This window comes from Hirundo rustica, chromosome 6, assembly GCF_015227805.2.
Source record: "Hirundo rustica isolate bHirRus1 chromosome 6, bHirRus1.pri.v3, whole genome shotgun sequence".
Classification (NCBI taxonomy): Eukaryota; Metazoa; Chordata; class Aves; order Passeriformes; family Hirundinidae; genus Hirundo; species Hirundo rustica.
Window position 1 is genome coordinate 50346303 of NC_053455.1, and position 22328 is coordinate 50368630.

General features: G+C 40.9%; 1 protein-coding gene across 6 annotated transcripts in view; it reads left to right on the forward strand.

The window, feature by feature from the left end:
* Positions 1-1015: 1015 nt before the first annotated feature.
* Positions 1016-22328, forward strand: part of PLEKHA7 (pleckstrin homology domain containing A7) — a 146877-nt gene continuing 125564 nt past the window's right edge. For 4 of the 6 annotated variants that reach the window (XM_040066014.2, XM_040066010.2, XM_040066011.2 and 1 more), the window contains exons 1-3: positions 1016-1129; positions 1234-1310; positions 1440-1497. In XM_040066014.2, the coding sequence (XP_039921948.1) occupies positions 1047-1129; positions 1234-1310; positions 1440-1497 (218 nt within the window). In that variant the 5' untranslated portion in view covers positions 1016-1046. Of the gene's footprint in view, positions 1130-1233; positions 1311-1439; positions 1498-22328 lie in introns of those variants that run through there. The other 2 variants (XM_040066018.2, XM_040066017.2) reach the window with 2 other exon arrangements.

A 22328-nucleotide genomic window follows, 5' to 3' on the forward strand; every position in this document is an offset into this window, starting at 1 on the left:
CCACCTCATTGAAAGAGTCGTTTCTGCACGCCGAACCCCTTGGCTTTGCCAATCCTCCTCTCCTGCTGCAACTACGTCTCCGGCCAAGCCAAGGCACTGGCTAGGACTCCCCACCTGGCACGCGTCCTCGCTCCGCTGGCCGGCGCTAGGATGAGAATAAGAAACCTACGGACTCTGCTGTACGGCAGCCCACTTCTTGCTCGTCCCATCCGCTCTGTCCCTAAACCACATTTTGAGTGACTGGAGCATTTAACTCTAGCTGGAGAATCCGCACACACCACACCAGCACCAGCTAGGGTCTTGGTTTGACTGGGAGACAGCCCAGCCTCACTGAAATGCAACGAGCGGGTTCTCACGTTACCCTTCTGCCTTTTCTAGGTCATGGATGTACACAGGGGCTGGCAGAGGTCCCTCCCGATGCCGGTGACAGCTCTGCTTTGTCAGCCGGCTGCTGCTGCCGCCTCTCTGCGATGTTTTAACCTTGGTGCCCCCGTACCTTGCGCCCGAGGTTCAAAGTCCCCGCGGCCTGTCTGTCCCTCCTCACCGTTGGACCGCTGGCGAGCGCGTCGCCGGGGCACGGCGGCGGCCAGGTGCGCTCACACCTGTACATCCCCCGCTCCAGGCGCGGCTCCCAGGGTTCCCGGAGCGGGGCACGAGACAATCCTGGTCCCTCCGCCGGGCGTACAGCGCCTGAGGGGATGCGCGACTCCCGCCAGCGAGTGGCCTCCGCGCCGCGCTGACCGCGGGGTCGGCCCCGGGGCTGACAACGGGGGTGACCGCAGGGGGCCGCTGCGCCTCGCCGGGTGCGCCGGGGCCGGCAACCCACGCGGGGCCGGGGGGCGGGCGCGGGGCAGCGGCGGACAAAGCCGGGCGGCAGCGGCGCAGGCTCCCGCTCCCGCCGCCGTGCCCGCGGCCTCCCGAGGGGCGGGAGGTGTGGCCCCCCGCCCGCGCCGCGGTGGCGCTGCCGAGCAGAGCCGGGCGCCGGGCGCCGACCGCCCGCCCGCCCGCCAGCACCCCCGCCCCGGCCGGCTGCGCGCACGGCGAACATGGCGGCGGCGGTGGGGCGGGACACTCTACCTGAGCACTGGTCCTACGGCGTCTGCAGGGACGGGCGCGTCTTCTTCATCGAGTAAGGGGCCGCCGCGGGAGCGGCGGGGGGGCAGCGCGGCCCCGCTCCCGCCCGCCGCCGCCGCCCTCGCTAACAGGTGCATGTTTTCCGCTTCTCCCTCGCAGCGACCTGACCCGCGCCACCACTTGGCTGCATCCGCGCACCGGCGAGCCCGTCAACTCCGGCCACATGATCCGCTCAGGTGGGTGCCCGCGGCGCGGCGACCCCTCCTCGCCCCTCACCCCGCGGCCGGGGAGCTCCGCGGGAGAAGTTCTCACCCCTCCCTTCCTGCTCTCTCTCTCTCTCTTTCCCCGTTCCCCGTGCCTTGCAGACCTGCCCCGCGGATGGGAGGAGGGGTTCTCGGAGGAGGGCGCCAGCTACTTCATCGAGTGAGTACCGGCCTCGCGCCCAGGGCCCGGGGGCGCTGGCGGCGCGGCGCTGGCCGCGGCCCGGGCTCAGCCCGGCCGCCCCCGCACCGACTCCGCACGTCCGCCGGCTTCATTAATAATCCACTCTAGCGAAAGCGGCACCGGGGTGCGCCGTGCCAGCGCGAAAGTTGGCTCCGGGCGCGGCGGCATGCGGGATCCCCCCAGCCTCGCTCTGGCTTTGGTCAGCAACAGGTTTCCTTGGAGGCGGCACTTCAGTTTTCTCTGGGTTTTTTTTCCTTTTTTTTTTTTTCTTTTTTTTTTTTTCTTTTTTGTGTGTGTGTGTGTGTGTGTTTGTGAGCTGGCTGCTCCCCACCTCCCCGCTATTTACAGTGAGATCTGCGGCGGGTGGAGCGTTGCCTTGCTGTGCGCCGGCCGAGGTGGATGGTGGTTTTGTTATTTTAAATGGCTCGTGGCTGTGGACGCAGCCCCGGGAAGTTTTGCAAGTGAAAGGCTTCCAGTGTCATTTCCCAGAGACGGAGCTGAACGGATGAAGTTGCTTTGCCAGGGCTGGTGGTTGCTGTCGGGATCTTTCATGTGGCGTTTCTTGTTCAGAGAGCAGTTAGAAGCTGCTTATTGAGGTGCTTTTACTCTATGAGATGCAAGCGTGTAGCGGTGAAGCAGGATAACTAAGGGAGCTTCTTTCGAACATTGTAGATATAAGGCTTTTACAAAGCCAAACACCGATATAAAAGCAGAGATTTAATCAAATTAGTAAAACTCTGGTACGTCTAGAGTCATGTGTCACGTGTGACGTCTTTGCATTTTCCTTCGGAAATCTGAATGTCTGACAAATTTAGAGGAACCAACAGAAAAGGATTCGAAAATGTTCAGACTATCTCATTGCTTCAGTGCAGGAGTGGGATGGCTAACCTAAATTGTTAAGTACAGCCCCAGCCACTAGTGACAGCAGTGTCACAGTTGTCCAGTATTGAAATACCTGCAGAGCGTACCCCAAAATCTTTGAGTAACATGAGGTTTTAGTAAATATCAAACTTCCAAACCATACTGGGCCGGGGGAAGGAGCAATTGACTGAAGGTATAACATATGCCTCACATGTTGGATGTTTGTTAAGTGAAATTCCAGATGATCCTATAATGTCCTTTTTTCACCCACAGAGGAGAAAAAGGGCATTCAATGTTTATTTGTCTGAGCCAGAGAATTCCTTACAGTGCTGGGCTAGGCGGTTAGTTTAGCCCTAACTGTTGAGCAGGAGGTAGTAGCAAAGCATTGGAGAGCAGCTCAGTAACACTTAGAGCTGCCACCCTTTATCTATGACCAGTGCATTGAAAGGAAGAAATAAAAGTTCTGCTGGTTGCACAGCCCAGAGATGGCTTATTATCCAGTCTGTAAAAGTACTGTAAACAGATCCTTTACATGGATACAAAAACTTCTAGGTGTAGGAATACATCTATTTGTTTTTCTATCCTGTCCAGAAACTTCCTAGTGCAATTTTAGAGCAGCTTAAAATCTTCCCAACTGCTCTGTTCGGAAGACCATCTCTTATCTCGTTTGTCAGGCAGTTACAAAACTTTTAATTTCTGATCCACTGAATTAGGTTTATGTGCACTACATTTTCATAATTTGTGCTAATAGTGTTCTTTACCTTGGGCTGGAACTGCTGCAGGAAATGAAGGAAGGAATGGAGTATATATTCTACTAAGCAATTTAATAAACTCAATCATCTTTAGCCAAACAAAGTTTTGTGAATGGACAAAGCAATGTTTTAACATAAATCTGTTCGGTTGAACTGCTTCGGACCAAAGATCCTCCTGATATGGAATACAGTCTTTAACACTTCGGCAGTGATACTTCCCCCAGCATTGTTCTAACCTCTCTAATTTCAGCTCGGAGGCTTCCTGAGCCTAGTGGAATTTCTCATTTTTTTCTTCCATGAGCATATTGAGTTCTTGTTGTGCTCATGTAAACATCAGTATCCTTAGATGATGATTTCCGTACCTTACTGCTCTGTTCATTCTTCCTGTGCTGCTTTCACGTGATGAGTTCTCAGCTTACAGAAAAGGTTACCGGTCCCTAAACGCATGATTTCACATGTTGTACTATTAAATTCCATTTTCTGGCATTCCAGCTCTCAAATCCCATGAATTCTCCTGGATAACTACCCAGTCCTCTTTGTACTGATGACAGTTCTAGTCGGGTGTTGTCTACAGAAATTTCACAAGCACATTGTTACTCCTTGGCTACTAATTTATTAAAGGGTGTCAGAAAGAATGTTCCAAGTTCCTTCCCCTTGGTGATAATTTCTACAATTACTACGCCCTATTGTAGTTTTGCCACATTGGCCACTTAATGGATCTTGTAAGTTTTATTATTTCTCTAATGAAGTTAAAAATATTAACTGTTTAATTATTAAATTAATTAATTTAATTAATTATATTTCTGTTTCAAATAATTTCAATCAGACATTTTCTTTAAATAGATACAGGCTAACTCCACTTTTGCAACTGATTTCTGAAATCATAAAAATATAAGATAGAACATGGGATGTGAGCTGTATTTGATGGAAAAAACAAATCTTATGTCCATTTACTTCCAGTCTTTATTGCTACTTTTAATGCTGCGGACAAACTTGAAGCATCATTTAGCAAAACAAAGTTTTGAAACATCATAAAGTAAACCAAAATTTTATAACTGGTTAAGCTTCATATCAAAACCAGGTAAGATTTTCTCCCCTTTTCTGCCTAACAGGAGTTTGAAAATTTCCAAAACTCCACTTCTGTTGTATAGAACCTCTCAAAATTAACGTGCTGTGGTTTAGAATGGTTTTTGCTGCTCTGTAATTGGGTAGCTATCCTGTAGTTGAAGGGTTTCTGTTTTCCCTTTGGTTATTTACTCAAGATGCTTGTCTGAAATCACATTCCCTCTTAGCCTTTTTTTGCTCTAGTAAGCAAGCCAAGTTCTTTGTGCAGCCTTTTAAAAAGGGCTCTCCGTCTGATTATCCTGTAGTTCTTCTCTGCACCTCTTGCAATATGAAGTCATCTTTGTTGCATGTGAGCGAACAGAATCCTCTGCTGGAGTGAGCTTTTGTGTAGCTTTCAAACAACAAAAGTGCTTTCTTGGCTCTAAAAATTTCTCAGTTTTCTGCATTTTAGGTTGTTTGCCTATTTAGGGAAGATGCCCACACTGACAGCACATGCGAATGCTGCCAACTGACTGATACATACAGGTCTTTCTTTTTCTTTAGTGCTTTAAGTTTTAAGAACTGTAATTTATACTAGGAAGCTACATTCCAGTTTTTCCCATTTGTGCACATCCATATCTTTGCAAATGTTTTTCTCTGTTCCAAATATTCCTCAGGTTTTCTTGATGGTGGCAAATTCAGTTAGGGCAGTGCTGCCTCGTACCCTGAAATCACTAAATAAAACATTAAATAGGTGATGTGTAAACTGATTCTTCTGGATCTCCATGTAGTAGTCTTTGAAAGTACCATGGTTGTCACAGTTTTTGAGTGCTGAATAAAGCTTGCACTGCATTTTTTCATCTCTTTTTTTGTTTGTTTACTGATGTTTTTCAAATACCTTGTGTTTGTGGGGTGAGTGCTTTATGGGAGACTCACTGCAGAAAGGTTGTTGCTGAGCATATGTGGAACTGAATGAAGACTGGACAGTACTGGCTCTGGTTTGTTTCTGGTGGTTGGCTTGCTGATGTGAAATACTGATTGTGGTTGGCAAACTCTTTCAGGGGAAGGATATGGGACATGCAGGGTAGTGATGATAAAAATGAGGGTAGTAGATGATGGTAAAGCAGTGTACATATGCATTATAGAGCAGGTTTTCCTTTCCATTTGCTTTTTCTGATCATCCTAAAGACTTGGGGAAGTTGGAAAGTGTGGAATGCTTTTTTATTACCTTCTTACAGCTTTCAAAGATTGAGGCGGCTATGGGTGTGAAGGGATCTGTTCTCGCAGTGTTATATACCTAACTGTCTTGTATTTAAATATGTTAAAAAAAAGCATACTGCTACTACAGAGGTTGTTTTTGAAAGCTGCAATGGTATTGCACATCTGAAAGGTAACCATGCATTCAAATTGTAGCCTAGAATTAGGAACAAAAAAGTAGAATCCAGCACTTAAATCTCTGAAGTTAACCTTTTATTTGTTTCTGAAGTCAGTTTCTAGTTCAACTTGGCCTTTTCTTTGGGTAACAAAGTGAATATACAAGAAACAAACCCATGAAATTGGAATAGCAATAGTCAGTAGCTCTTTGCAACTGTTATTCTTTAATTCTTGTATTTAGCCTGTACTGTGTGTAGGAAATATGCATGGTATGTATTTCAAGTGCTTGGAAATAGCAAAAGAGCAAAGCACACTAAGCGGGAGTCTGCCTTTTTGATTCTGCTGTGCCAAGCATGTACATTCAGGTACAATGTCGCTGAAAACCATAGAGGAGCTCAGATGATACCCACTTAATGATTATTTAATCACAGAAGCCCAAAGGGGAAGAGACAGTCTGGATTATTGAGATCAGTCCTTTTGATTATGTGAGGAGATTGTTTTATAATCTCATTAATAAATTTAATCAACAGGTTTCTTCTGCCCTGCAGAAATTCCTGTCTTCCCCACTCCTAGAAGGATGCTGAAAACTATCTTTTTTTTGTGGCTGTTTAGGTGGGCTAAAACACTAATTTACTGTATGTGTTCCTTGACCTGCTGTAAATAAATTATTATTTCTTGTTCTGTTCTCTGTGATGGAGAAGTAAAAGATACTGGAGCACTTAGCTACTGTAAGGCATAGTGATTACCCTCATGATGAGGTCTTCTGTGTAGATGATGTCCTTTGTGGTTCTTGACCCGGTGCTTAAATAAAAGTTAATGTGTAAGTAAGTGTATGAACTGACATGAAACCCACCTGTGAGGAGCTGGCCCGTGAACCACTTCACTGTGTCACTGCTTTGCATGGCCAGTTCAAGTTGGGGGGAGTTCCTGGAGAGAAGAGAAATTGAGTAGCTGGAACCATGTTAGAACTTCACTGAAAGTGATAGTTCACACCATCTTTAGAAAATGTGAGGGTAGTCTCTGGTGAAATGAGTGGGTTTTGTGTGCTCTAGGCTGTTGTGGGGAAAATTCTAGGGAAAGAAACCTGGAGTGTTTCCTCAGCAAGGGGTAGAAGACGTAGTTCGGGTATGCTTGAGAGCACCATGGGCAGCAATGTGAATTCTGGCCACCAGTGATAGCCTGCAGTAGGGAGTTGTCCTTGAGGGGGACTAGACTTCACTGAGGTAATTTGTACGGGTGGGAAAGTGGGTGTGGAGCCGAGAAGTGGAAGAAAAATCCAGAAGTGTCTGCTGTGTTGAGAAGCGAGGGTCGGGAAGCCGCTGTCCCCATCCCGCAGTTCTGCGGGAGCGATCCATGGTCTTGAGCGGCCTCTGCTGGCTCATGGCAGCAGGAGGAAAGCTGCCAGGCCGGGGAAAACCCTGTCGGTTCTTCCTCTTCTCATTTTAAATTTTCTTGAAGGACAGTGTTCCGTCTGGACTAGGGGAAAGCAGAACTATGCCCAGTAAAAGTAAACCTCACTACTTGTACCAGTTTCTCTGTGTCTCTGTTTCCTGTCCTTTGTTCTCCTGCTTTAGGTTTGGTCAGACAGCCTGTTTAATACTTTTTGTTGTCCTGGATTGTGAGCAGAATTGATCTGGGAGTATTGGATGGGCTGGTTGGATACAGTAGCTGTGTTTCATTCCAGCTGGGGAAACAATCAAGTATCCTTTTTGACAACAGTTAAAATGGGAGATCACTCATTAATGAGTGCAGTAAATGCTGATGGATTTGTGCTTGGGCAGGACTGGCTACCAATTGCAGAGAGCAGAGGAAGTGCTTTGTAGTTCAGTTTCCAGAAAGCGGGAAAAGGGTATGTTGTTTACGATGCCTGAACTTCGGAGTGCCCTCTGGAAGAGCAAGCTTGGAACTGTGCGTGAGGAAAACGCCACGTGTGGTTTGGTTCAGCAAGGTATGTGAATGAAGAGGGATGTTGTGTGCATTCCTTAGGGAAGGGAGGAGAACATAAGGGAAGGTGCTGGAGTTTGTTTTTAAAGTGAGGCTGCACCACAAAGTACTTAGCTTAGTTCATGAATCTGTGTTTGCCTTTATTCCAAGACACACACAGGTAGGAAAACTGAATTTTGACTGCCTGAAGAGGCCAGCAAGGATAACACACACTTAGAGTGAGATGCTTTCTTAGGCATTGAAAGCTTCTGGAAATCAAAGTTTTCTGGGAAACAGAGCAACATTCTTTTGTTCTTGTTGGGGTTATGTGGCTTCCTTGTGTTGTAGTGCAGAGGCATGAATTGGTTTTTCAAAGCTGCCAGCCTCCGCATTTTGTTTACTACACATTCCAGCCTTTTGAACATTAATGTGTAAGAAAAAATATCCATTCATTCAGCCTCTTTCCTAAAGTGGTGTCCACTTGTGCATTCCTCGGATCTGTGCAGGTGAATGTATGTGCCTTTTTAAAGAAGGTATATATGGCAGTGAGGGTTTCAATATTTCTGAAAGTGTGTCTAAAGATTAAGAATAAATACAGTCATACCGCTGTAATGGGCAGGTATTGCTGTAGTCTTAAAAGTAGTTTTCATAACTCTGAGTTACGTTTCAGACTGCTTTTACAACTGTGCAATATGCCTGTCACATCAGATGAAGAAACAGATAATTTATTCAACACTTTTAATTTTATTTCCTTAATTACCCAATATCTGCCAGAAACAAGAGAATCTCAAATATTTGGGACAGCAGAATCTTGATATTAATGCCACATGTTTTGTTGAAAAAGGTTGCTTCTTCAATCTATCAGCAGTAAACTCTAGCAACTGGACCTAGAGAATAGGATTACCTATCTTCAGGCCGATAGTGCAAGATGTTGATGTATTTTATAAATGGAGGAAACAAAAAAGTACCTTTTCCCAGACAGGTCTGGCAATCCTGAAGGATCTTAGCAAGTGCTTCAGAGAAAGGAGAAGTGTATGCTGTGAAATATATGTGTTCTATACCTTTCATTTTCCCATCATTCCACTTGCTGCAGATGGATTATACTAAAATGAGTTTTAATCTCACTACTGATTCAAGTTTGCTATCTCAAATATTTACATTTCTTTGGTACAGATTAAGTGTACTGCTTCAGTATAGAAGTGCTAGATCTCTGCAAAGACCGACTTAAATAAATGTGGTGTCACATTTATTTAATATCACATCCAATTCTAGCCAGTGTGACTGTAGACTCTAATTTGCTGCTAAATCTAATTTGTTTCATCTTTTCCTCCTAGATGTACTTTTTAAACTTTTTTTTTTTTAAGCCCCAGTTTGGATAACGGTAAAAGATGGGACATTTTATTTATAGCTTAATTCTCTTTTCCTACAGCATTATTAAACTATTTTACAAAGTCTGCTCTATATCCTTAGAAGCAGAACTTTTAATTTAAAAGCAGATTTGTAATTAAAGATGTTAAAGTCCAAGAAGAATCTGGTTAAGCGCCCAACCCTTCTATTTTTGATTCTCTGCCGCGGAGTAATTGGCAAGAATGTCCCTGATTTGTCTAGACAGGTACAAAACCTTGTTACCAATAGTAGGTATGTGCTTTTCTGCCTGAAGTTTTGCGTATGAAGCCTTGTTTTCCTTATTGCTTCTCTGTATCTTTAAAGGTTTTATCTTTAGTTTAATAAAAAGTACAACCGAAACCACCAAAACTTTTAAAATGAGATTGGGATGCACTGCTGAAATGAGGCATTTGAGTAATACTGGATTTTATTTACAGTTCTTTGTCAAGTGAGGGCTTTTATTATATTTTTATTTACTTACCAGAGACCAAATATCCTGAACTAAGGGCTTACTGAAGCATTTGAAAAAATATATGTTAATTCTGCAACATGCAGGTGATTTTTTCGAGGAGCTCTGTATAGACTCTGGAAAATACGAGTAAGCAGGAAATTGCTGTTAATTTTCTGTTTTATTTAATCTGAAAAAAAGTTATTGCCTTTTGCAAGGATCATATTTGTTTCAAAATGTCATATTTTCACATTCATCTTCAAAGTAACAAAATGCTTGAGCAGCAGCTTTCACTTAACTTTTACGTTTATTGCTATTTATTTTTGCAGTTACTTTTTTGGTTTTTTTCAAGGGAGAAGGAAGATTTGCTTTGATTAACTTAGGAAATTGGTACCAATATAAAGGAGAGCAATGAAAACATGAAGGCAGTGTTTGTCTATCAAGCAGCATAAATCAGAGGCCAAAAGCTAAAGTAATTTTTTTTTTTTTTTTAATGTGTCTCTTTTGAAGCCAATTTTTGGATATTTTAAATGTGTGCTCTTCATGTTACCCTCTGAGTGCTTGAGTTCCATGCCTACTTTGAATCAAAGGAAATAATTGGGCCTTATCCTAATACCTGGCATAACAGATCTCTTAGATCTTTTTCAGCAAAATTTTTAAACACATCTGGAGGCAGAGCTGTGCTAATGGGTGTGATTTGTTTTATGTAATTTTCACTGGCGGGTAAAGCAGTCATATTTTTTGTACCTTTTGCTGAAGATCAGGAAATATAACATAGCTGTTTGCATGGTGAGAAAACACTGACAAAATCTAGATGTAGACAGTTGTTCCACAGTGGACATGGTGATTGAAGACCACACTGAATCTCCTGGACAAAATTAAAATTAAATAAATAAAAGTTAGCTGCAAGATGATGAAATCCATTTTTCTTAGACGACAGTTCTCAAACACTTGATATTTATTGTTACAATCTCAGAATATGAGCCCTATTTTAAAATTTTTTTACTTAAAGAGTGGAATTCATGAACATGTAATTTTTTAAATGTAGAGTCTTTGCTTGCTTTCCAGTTAAGACAATTATATTGTCAAGTGGCTTGAGCAGATGTTTTTATCTCCTTCCTTGGAAATCATAGATTAATTCTTTAAATGCTACTTTTGTGCTTTACTTTTTTAGCACAGAAATGCTTGACTGCCTAAAACTGTCTAATTTAGTGATGAGATTTATTGCTTCAACACTGCATTTTATTATTCCCAGTATTCAATTTTAAATAGCCTAACCACTTTCCTTTTGCTCTTTCAGTTGGCTTTGTAGCGAGGTGCAGTTTGAACTCATTTGAAAAAAAATAAAAGTCAATGACTTATTTCTCATGTAAAATCATTACATGAAATTCTTCAAATGAAGAGATTACAGGTATCAAGTTGGGCTTTGATATACTCATTTCACAGGATATTTAGTCCATTCAGTTGAAATGTGGAATGATAAATCTTTACTTCGGTGAAGTGTATCAGTGTAACAGATGTTTTCCAGTGTCACTGTCTGGTTTTTTTCTCCTTATTGCTAACTTGTCTAAGAAGGTGGACAGCCAAATCTCTGGATCAAGAGTCTTTCTGGAGAGTTGCATTTCCCTGCCTCCAGAGAATATAGTATTGTCTAAGGAAATACGGAAACACCAGAATGGTGGAAGGGAAATTGAAATTACTGAGGTCTGTCTATGACAGTGTCCTCTGGGAAAGAATTAAAACAGCATTCACTTTTATGACTTTATGTATGTTTCCTTGGTGTGGCATGTGATTGCTGGGCATTTAGATTGTTGGGCATGAAATCTGGGTTTTGCTTCTGCATTCTCCTTGAAGTTGAAGGATTAAAAACTATTTCAGGTAGAAGCAGAAGTCACAGTTAACATTGCTATCCCATAGCATCTGGTGCAAGGTTAAACACAAGTTATTAAAATACATGAATAAGGCATTTAAACATAATACCCAGTATTTGCTGAGCAGGAGCTGTACTGATGTAGAGTAGTCCTTGCTGAGAGATTTACAAATAATGTGGATTTTAACAGTCTGGTGGTTTCTCTCTCGCTGAGCAATTTGAAGTGTTGCAACAACATGGCTGGTTTTGCCAGGTGATCCAGAGAATTTCAGGAGAAATGTCTTCAAATTTTGCACGAGGTTTAAATTTTAAATAACCCTGGTGCTGGGTGGATTTCTGCACTACAAGGAAACATCTACTCCTTTTAGTGACTACTGTAAGGAATCATTTAGATTGGAAACAAAACTTAAGATCATTAAGTCCAGCCAGTACTGTAGCACTGCCAAGTCCATCATTAAACCACTTCCCAAGTGCCAATGAATTTAAACATGCCCAGGAATGATGACTCAACTGCTTCCCTGGGCAGCCTGTTCCAGTGCTGGACAACCCTTTTGGTGAAGCAGTTCTTTCTAATATCCAATCTAAATCTCCCCTGGTGCAGCTTGAGGCCATTTCCTCTTGTCCTGTTGCCTGTTTCTGGGAGAAGAGGCTGACCCTCACCTGGCTACAGCAGCCTGGCTGCAAAACACTATTTATTTAAACTGAGTTTGTGTAAGGAAAAGAATCAAAGTTAGCAAAAGAGCAGGAAGGATGTGAAATACTTCTGGAAAACGAGGTAAGTAGTAAACTGAAATCCTTTCAGTGTGGACTTCTGGATGTGTTGTACATTCTGAAATCTGAAAAGAGATGAAGCATTTTGGACAGCAAGCAGTGTGGACTTGAAAAGGCCAGGAACAGTGTTTAGGTTGGATAATATGGGTGGTTTCAAATGCAGCTTCTGCCCCCCTCCCCCTTCAAATCTGTGTTCTCTTTCTGCACCATTTGCTGTATCAGCATTGCGTATAAGGAAAGTCCTAGGATTTTGTTTGTTTTTTTTCCCCATGGATCAGAGACAGCAGTCAGCAATAAACTGTTAAATGGTATTGATAAATAACATGGGCTAAGGACAGAAATCAAGGAGGAAAATTGGAAGTTCCTGGGTATGGATGATGTGACTTCCCTCACCAGAAAAGTTGCAGTTGAAGAGAGGGGAGCTACAGGAGTCCAGGTTTATCCAGCTCATCTTCCTCGATAGGTGCAACAGAGGAATTGCAATTAACAATTTGGGGAGTGCCTTTGATTGCCAGTGTGCTGTTTCTGTGTCACTGTGGTGGGCAGACAGCAGGAGCTCGAGGAAACTGTGGTTTGTGGAAATCAGATTAAGTGTTGCCTGAAATCTTAAAAGGAAGTAGTTGTAAATTGTGTTTTTAAGTAATGTGAGTAGTATTTGAATTATTGATGAGCAGAAGAGCCTTGTTTGTGTATAGAGATGAAAACGCTTGTAAGTTTATGTTTAGACTGCTACACAGCTGTTTCCTGAGTAGTTTTTATTGCTTAGGATGAGGTACATTGTAAACAGGCCAGTTGCTTTTTCTTTGTGGGCAGGGGGATTATAGAAAAAACCCTATATATTAGGCTGCTAGTGAATAATATATCTATTTTCTCTAGAAAGAAAATTCCAAAATGTTTTTTTCTCATGAGTTTTTAAGATTTCTGTGATTAGCAGCAGAATAAGAAATTCTGTTAATGCACTGGATGAGCTTTGATAATTCCAGTTGAACTAATGCAAATGGAATGAGTTTAAAAGTAACATTCAGCATCAACAATTTTGGTTTTTTTCCCAGAATGTTAATGATATATTAACTTTTTTGTTCTTTTAATCTAATTTTTCAGGAATTCCATGAATAATAATGAGCATGGTTTTTTACTTATTATTGGGTCTGTATAACAGTTTTGGATGAAACTGAGTGAGAAAAGTGTACTGGAAGTGCTGTTCTCAGTGAATTTTGGTGATTGTTGACCTCTGCAAATATATTAAAAATTCTAGTGCGTTATTCATTTTTGTGCTTAATTTGACTCAGCAGCTCTTTGATGCCAATAACTTGGCATTCCATTTATTTTGGCTACTGATATTTGCAGTGAAAATGTTAAATTGCCAGAGTAAGAACTCTCCGCTGGGGAGGTGAGTAGAAATATGGAGAAGGTGTCAATTGAGAATGTTATGGTTTGGGAGGATTCCCCATATGAAGAATTGGAGTGCAGGAGCAGAGTTAGGAAAGCTCTAGTGTTCTGCTGATTTAAAGGGAGTTTTCTTCTCTCTCAGCTGACTGTGGTTTTCTTTAGGTTGATCTTTAGTTAAGAAGTTTAGGGTACATCTGAATCTGCCACTTAGGAATGGATTATTTTAAGGAAACCCAACCTTCTAGAAGCTTTTAACTGTTTGTGAGGTAGACAAAACAATTTCTCTATAGCAATCAGAGAAATTACTTCTTGTGGGGAAGTGTAGTGCGTCAGAAGTTGTCCATAGTTGAACTGCTGTCTTCCTGAACAAAATTTACTTCTGATTATGAACTATACCCTGCTTAACCATTTAAATAATTTTGCTTACTTGTAGGTTTTTTGGTAATGTTTTGGATTGTTCTGAATTTGATATATGAAATCTTTCAGTGAGTGTTTCATGCTCCACCATGGTGTTTCCAGAAATGAATGTTTGGTGATCTGGAGTAGAAGTCACAAAACAACTTCAATTGTGACAGTTAATACATGGGTCCCACTGGAATTTTACTTCTGAAGCGAGCTAAAATAAAATTTGCCTTAATAGTCTGTGATACAAATGGATTTTTTAAATCTTACAGTACTTTTTTCTTGAGTGCTTCAGGTTAATTTTGAATAGTAAATCGTGATTTCCTTTTCTATTTTTCAAGCTGGTTTTAATCTAAAGCCATGTAAATTTGTTCTCCCACTCTTAGTGGGTCATAAATTGCAAAAAGAAAAGGTGGTTCAAGTGTGTTCCTAGTAGTTTTTCTTCACTTCTGACATACTTGTTATCTGAATTTGCTGAATGAGAGAAGGAAATATTTTCTCTCTACCTGCCCAGAAGCTAAAGCATTAAACAAAATTTTGAAAGTAGTTAAGGAATACATTAATTGCTTTATCACTTTATGTTATGGGCAAATTAAATTAACAAGGATGATGTTAAAGTGCAGAGTTTACAAAAATAATATAGGAAAGGTTTTTGTGGTATTGTGTTGAAATAATTATGTGTGCATGCATTTTGAAAAGCTCCTGAGATGATTTGGCATCAGGGTCTTAAAAACAAGCCTTTACACTTCATCTGCTAGGCAAAACCAAACACATCCCTCTGGGCTTCTGAATGCTGTGTGTAAAAAACCAAAGCAAATCCCCAAAACAAAACCAAAAACAAACAAACAACCCCCCCCCCCCCAAACACTAAAACAAAAAAAAACCTCCCAAACAAACAAACAACCCCAAAAAGGAACTTTTTTCTGTGTCATTCCATCTAAGGTAACAACTACTTTTGTGGTAGCTTCCATTCTTTAAGAAAGTTGCAGAGCTGTAATCTTGGAAGAGTTTGACAGCGAAGTTATTCCCTCTTCCTAATCAGTTTGTGTCAAAATGCATTTATGTTAAAATACATTTGTAATTGTATAGCTAGCAGCTTCTCCCCTCCCCCTGCAAAGAGTATTCCTGAAGCTCAAGCAGGTCAAAGACTGTCTAGTGGCGGCTTTCTTGGTATCTGATGCTGGATAAATAAATCTGAGAGGTGAGCACTTGTCATCTTCCAAAAACACGATAAATACTATACTTACTGACAAAAATTGCTTTGAGGAAATATTTCTGTGTTTGGTATCTTTTTTTTTTTTTTCATGCTCGGGGAAAAATAGTTAGATCTCTTTTAAAAGCTTTGTAAAATGGCAGGAGCTATTCTGTCCTAAGTCTTTCCTGGAGTTCATGCTGTTTCAGGTGGGTCAGTCAGAAGTTTGCAGTAAACTTTCAGCTTACAGACGTTTTTATGCTCATTTTCCTTCATTTTGAATGTGTCGATTTTTACCATTGTTGGGGATAAAGACTCCTTTCACTGACTCACTTTTCAAGTAGATTATGGATATCTCTAACTGTGAAGTTTTGAATTTTTTTTTTTTTTGTTATTATTTTTAAAAGTGGTTAATTGTGAGGAGAACTATTTGCTTGTCAACAGGTCTGACAGGTAGAGGAACGAGTTTGTACTTAATCTGAAATGCAGCAGGAGAGGAGTGCCCTTCAAAGCTTTCTAGTTCTTAGGTTGATATCCCCCTCCCCCATCAGTGTTGAAAACAGTTTCTGCAGGGTATGAAAAACAGGTTTTTATTTATGTAATCTTTCTGTGGAAATAAACTTTAAAAATACTAAAAGAATAACAGTTTTTAGAGATTCCGAGTTTTGAAAAGCCATTATTTGAATGCTTGGAAAAAAAGCACACCTTCCCACTCAAATGGGCTGCCGCTTCATATGTTCTTAATAATAATGTGTGTGTGGGGGGTGTTTGTATAGTCTTCTTAGATAGCCTGCTAAAGAAGCTTATCTTTAATGTCACAGCTACCTTTTTAAAGTTGCCTGGATACAGGATATACTGTATAATTTGGTATCTTAACTGCTCGGAGTAGCTGCAAACAACTGAGGGACCTACAATTGTCTGATGAATTCTTGCCGTGTAGCTGATGGGGAAGTGCTTTTTTCTTCAAGAAAACTGAAACACTTGTGACCTGTGCAATCGATACCATTTGTTGAAACATGCATACACTAAGAGATGTTGTAAATGACAGACCTTCCTAGCATTCAGCTGCTCAAGGATTATGAGGAGTTGTTTCCTGTGGGGATTGGGAAATTGTGCTCTCTGCCTAAATGGGTAGGTTGGTGCTCTGGAGAGGAGACTTGCTGAGTCAAGGCGGGTGGGTACAGAGATTGAGAATTTCCTTCCAGGATCAGAAGACAGAGGCACAAAGAGAGCTGCAGACATCGTGGGACAGCACTCAGGTTAGTGATCTGGGATAAATTATAGAGAGAGGAATTTTTTGTTATGATATGCCTGAGGAGGGCTGGTTGAGGAGGAAGCCTGCTACTGGTTGGAGATTTAATCTCTTCCAATCTTAGGTGTGGTTTAACAACCATTCTGAGGTAATAAGGACACTTGTGATGTCTTTTTCTCTCCTTCTTCAGCCTATCTCCTTTTATGTGTGTATGTACACACATAAATCTATTGCTTACATTCTGTAAGCACTGGAGGGGGACTATATACAACTGTCTGAAAAATGGCAGCTTTTAATAAGTTGGGATAAGTGGTTTGTAGATCTTCCTATGGCTTGGTTTTACTCAGTGGCTGATAGTAAACTTGTCCGTTTAGCAAGACCAGGATGTAGAAAATAGACACAAGCGAGGATAACTCTGGAAGGAAATATTGATTTATTGGTTTCAAAAGTGATGAAAAGCTCAGTTGTATTTAGGAAGAAAAGGGCGGTTGAACTGTTCCACCTGGAAGAATGCAGCCCAATGACTTTTGATTTGAGAATCTTTACTGCAAGTGGTGGGTGAGCAAAATGATGAAAAATATCTCAATCCCACTGATTTCCCCTGCTGTCACATTGGTTTCTAACCTCTGTCACCATAATCCTGCATGGTTTCTGAACTGCCTGAGTAACTTTGCAGCATGGCTGGCAGGGCTTTGTCCAGAGGAATCTGCTCTGGTGTTCGTTGCCAGCCATGTGTGTGTTTCCATAACCATTTTGTAGGTGTTCTGTTGTCTGGGGGGGCCAGACCACTACAAATATAGTGTGTGCATCCTGTTCTTTGTGGGGAGACTTCCATCTCAGCTACATACAAACCAAGTTTTGAGAAAAACTCAAAAAAGATTAAAACTCTTTTGAGTTTACATCTGTGCTCCTACAGGTGAAATGACCTAGTGATTTCACTGAGGATTAAACGATAACTTCGTTTTTAAATGCTTTGGTTTCATAACAAGTATTTTAAAAAAATTCTTGGAACTTTAACTGAAAACTTTGAAAATGCCTTTGTCAAAACCAAACATGGATGCCTTGTGTCTGAAAAGAAAAAGTATCAGATACTCAAATAATGAAAGTGTCTTGTGTTCTAAAGTTGTCTTAATACTTTAACTAAAATTTCATGCTTTATTGAGGGTTTGTAGTAGATTAGAAAACTGTTTAGTGGTAGGTTTTTTTTTTTTTTCTTGTTTTTGAATTATTGCGCTGAAGCAAAAGATCAAAATGCTTCTTTTTCGTCTCGCATGTAAAACTGTCAGACCTGCCCATTCTCTCCCGCCGCTGCCAGCTCCATCCGAGCACTTGGTATGAGCTCACCTTAGTGAGTGTGACCTTGCTGTGGGCTGCTGCAGGTGAGCTGGCAGCTGAAATAAGGTATTCCCTGCCTCCAAACAGCTGCTTCCTACTTGAGCTGTGTTTTGGGAAAAACAGAGCAACACCTCTCACTGCAGACTGGAGAGGAGCAGAGTCAGGGACCCAAGTTACTGGGGACTGTCCTCAGGAATAAAATGAATAATTTGGGAGGCTGTCCAAACTGCCATTGGTTGAGCAGAGGCAACCAAGAGAGTGATGTGTTAAAGAATGTGCTCTCTGCTGTATTGTAGGCTCAGGATGGGAGAGGAACCTCAGGATTTTAGCGCTTATGGAGAGTTGACTTCAGTTTAAAGGGCTTCTTAATTTGTTTGTTTGTTTTTTGGTGTTTGTTTGTTTGTTTGCTTGCAAATGAGCCACTACTTTTAAGATCATTTTGGCAGGCTGAGAGCTAGAAAAGATGGAAAAATAATACCTGTGTGAAAGATGCTGCTCCCAAGTAGGGGAATTGAAGCTGTCGCAGCCACATTTCTTTTAACAGGAAAACGTGTACTGTGCTAGCTTTGCTCCATGAGAGAAAGATCTGTTGACTGTAGTTGTCTATCAGTTGTTCTCCTCACAATCAGCGGTACATCTAAGAATTAATGGTCTGACATGCGGAAGAGTGAGGCCGTCTTGGAAATTGTTGCCTATTGTTGAAGATGTTGAAATTGCTTTTACACATATTCCTCAATAAAGAGTTCCAAGCAGCATGAAAACTCCCCACTCAGGAATCTGCTGAAGTGCTCTGTTTCAAGCAGAGAGCAGCTTTCCCCAGGAATTGGATTATGCTCAGATTTATAGGAGGGCCAGATGTACTCACTACTTAGATTAACACTCAAAAAAAAAAAAAATTTAAGAGTCACATAGAGAAACTGGGTGCAAGCATTAATTCAAACTCTGAATGGTACCTGCAGTTTTAGTTTACTTTATAACCTGCTTTCCTTATCTCATTTTAGTTTCAAAACTAAAGCCCTGAGTCTCACATTGTTCAAAAAGCTGAGTTGGAAAACCCCGTGGCAGGCTCTGCAGGGTTCTGCTGTACCACAAGAGGGCATTTTTTGTGCCAACTTCGTGACTGTTAAGGAATAAATCTACTTTTTAAATGTCTCACTTTGGATTAATTAGTCTTGAAAAACAGTTGAAATGATGCATCTTTTCTCTAACCACCATAGTTTCATAACTTTGTTTTCCTGGATAATGTGGGATTTTTAAATTATTTCTGTAATTACAGAAAGCCTGATAATTCAGGGTAGAATTGTACATTTGGAGTTTTGTGTCTGGTAAAGTTTATTTAAGTGATCTGCCTAATATTGATTACAAGGAATTAAATTGAAGCAAATAACAATGCTAGAACTGTTTTTCCTTTTAGGACCAGTAACTTAAAATAATGTGGTTCAGTGTGGGAGATTGTGACAATAAGAGCAGTGTATCCTTCTCCTCTGTTTATGTGGCGTATGAGGCCAGTAAAAACAGGGTAGTGTACTGTAAACACAGCAACATGCAGTACTTTGAATATTGGAAGATACCAAGTTATGCAAACATTTTAACAGAGTTTGCACTTAATCACCGAAGATCAGCACTATTGTAAATGGCAGGAAAAAAGCTTCACTTGCCATTTCATTGGGAGTTGCTCACCCTTTGCAGTGGGATGAGGCACTGCTTTTTTCAGTGAGCCCTGGAAGAGCTGGGGGTGTCTGCATGGGAGCGCTCCATGGTGTGCCTGGGATATGCGTGTGCCTGTTCCCTGGGAGCGTGCATCCTCCCGACAGCACGAAGGAGTCCTGGCATGATGTCCTCAAGGTGAGAGGCTGCCTTCCCTCCTTCATCCCCATTCCCAAACCTCTGGTGTGTTGAGGGGGTTCTACTCATAGAAGAGTCACAGGAGCAGCATGTCAGAAGAGTTTATCCAAGTTGAAATACATCTGGGTTTGAGCATTCCTCAGGAAATATGACTGCAAGGAAGAACATCTAAGCCAGATGAATTGTTCTGGCAGGTTTGGGTTTTTCTGCCGGCTCAGCTAATCTTCAGGGGCTTTCCAATCTCTCTGAATGCAGAAACATAGTTGTGGTAGGATTTTTTTTTTTTTTTTTTTTTTTTTTTTTTTTTTTTTTTTTTTTTTTTTTTTTTTTTTTTTTAATTTGGGGATTTAAGCTTTGCAAACCTGCTGGTCATGCTCTCTGGTGGGTGGGCCTGACTTGGGATGGGGACGTTACCAAATCCTGGAAGAACAGCACTGAGGGCTTGGAAAGTAAACACAAAATTTCTGTGTGCAGGAGAAATTTGCTGGATAGTTTTAATGTGATTTTTTTTGCACCACCAAATTCACATTTAGAATTAAAAAAAAAAAAACGTATTTTTTTAATAGCCAACCTGTGCATTATTAAATTTAAAGTTACTATCTGATCTCTGTCCATAAAAACTGAAGTTAGGGAAAGACCTTTAGCTTTATTTACTTCAGTCACTTGGTATTTTTTTTTTCCTCCATAAATCAAATTTGTACTGAAATTGTGCCTTTAAAAGTTAGCAAGTGGTGTGCCCTGCCTCAGGAAAACAGACAGCCGTGCTTTTGTCATTTGGTTCTGCAGCATCTCTGCATGATTATTTAGAGGATATCTGAAGCTGCCTGAGTACTTCATGTGGAGGGGTATGTTGGCACCAGTAATTTCTAAACATCAGTTAAATAACTTGTAATAATGCAATCCACTTAGATTTAGCATGATTCATTATTTGCTCCAAAAAAGAAGTTTATGAAAACCTTCTTGTAAGGCAAGTGCTTTGAAAGAGGTGGTGGCAAACTAAATATGTGCTGACAGAAAGGATAACCTTAATATTGTATTTAAGAAACCCCATGCAGCTGGTTTCTGTAGTGCTCCTGTGTCTTTTAACAACTTCATTTTGAGGCTGTTACAGAATTTGAGTCTTTTTTGCAATGAGAAGGTGAATGTGTTGGTAACTGCTATTATTTACTCTTAAGGAACAGGGTTTCAGTCATTAAAAAGAGTTTATTAATGCTTGGATGGCAATTAAAAACCTTTAACATATGTCTCTTTTAAGTCTTTTTAGTGTGTTTCTGTATAGAAATGCAAAAATAACTAGTTCCGAACTAAAAGCCTATTCTTTTCACAGTGCTGAGGGTTACAATAAAAAATGTAGACAGCTGTTGCAGATTTGGGTTTGTAGATGCTTTTAGAGTGATTCTCTTGAATGAATAAAGGCTAATAAAGTGTTTGCAGTCTTTGGCTAGCCCTTCTTGGATTCTTAAAACATGCTCATATAAGAAGTGCTGGCACAATTGACACCAAGTAATTATTGTTTTGAAAGTCTTAATTGGGGCTTGGCATGGATTACTCATGGAGTCTTTGTTGTTTTCCTCTATAAATTCTGCTATAAATTGGTGTTGAACTGCAGGGGAAACTGGTAGAAGTCCAAAGGTAGACCACTGTGCAACAAATGTGCTTGTCTGCAGATGCGTGCATGACTTGAAACCCATACATACTGCCAATAAACCACCTTTCTAAAACCTTGTTCTTACCATCTAGAGTCTGGGAAGTATGACAAGGTATGCTAGCTGTGTTTATAAACAAACATACCCTCCCTCTTCCCACATATGCACAGAAAAATGGCAGGACTTAAAATTTGAATCAGCACGGAGCTGCAGAACTTGTGTTCATACACAAGTGAGGTAAAAATCATATTGGATGTGTGGAAAATAAGCATTAAATATCTTGTCAGAAGGGAAGGTTTTACAGAGATGCTGCTAGTGTAGTAAATATTCTAGTGGAGAGCTATCCAGCAAATCAGGGAGTTCCAGGCAAGTTCCAGTAAAATGTCATTGTTACAGTAAAATGTCATTGTTACTTTAAATTGTTAAAGTTCTTGGATTTTACGATAAAGGGCCTGTTGTAGTGTAAAGTGTTTGTAGTCAGCTTTATTCAGACACAACAACAATTGCTTTTGTTCATACTTGTGATGTAAGTTTTCAGCTTCTTTATGACTTCTGGTGTCTTCAGAAAGGCTTTGGAAAATATTATCTTCAGTTAAGGTGGTTGGTTATTGAATAGGGTGGATATTTTTCTTAGTAGTTTTCTATTTATACACTAGAATAAGAAGCACTTATTTAAAATATTTTAAACTATAAATGCTTTGTTTTTGAGCCATTGAAAGAGTGAAGGTTGTGTTTATGTGCTGCCCAAGAAATTTTTACTTTTTGCAGTTCATAACAGGAGAGGGAAAGTGTTAGTGGAGGGATGTGTACACAATGTGAGCTGCTGTATTTATAATTATATAAATGGACATGAGCTTTTCCAAGGATGGTTAGGAGATTACTCAGTTGTATACTAGTCAGTAAACGAGGAAACATTGAGTGCTCATTTTACTTCTGTGATTGCTGAATTGGTGTGGAAAAAATACAGTAGCTATGAAAACAAACAGTGCATCATTACAGGATATAACTAGAACATGTCTATTTGTGGTTTAAAGCCAGGGCCAAATCCTGGGAATGTTAATTTGGCCAGGATGCACATGTGCATGCTTGCAGTGCTTTTCAATATGTCACGTGCTGCCATTCTATTGCAGACAGAATTGTTTGGTGTAGAGAATACAGTACCTCCACATAGGCATCATACTTTTGTAAAATCCTCTGTGTGTGACATAAAAGATCAAAGAAAAGGGGAAACACTTGTAGTTTAGCTGGAGAGAATATCTGTTTGACTGGAACTGTGTATCTTTGCGTGTATTCCTCAAATATATGAATGGTATGCAATTT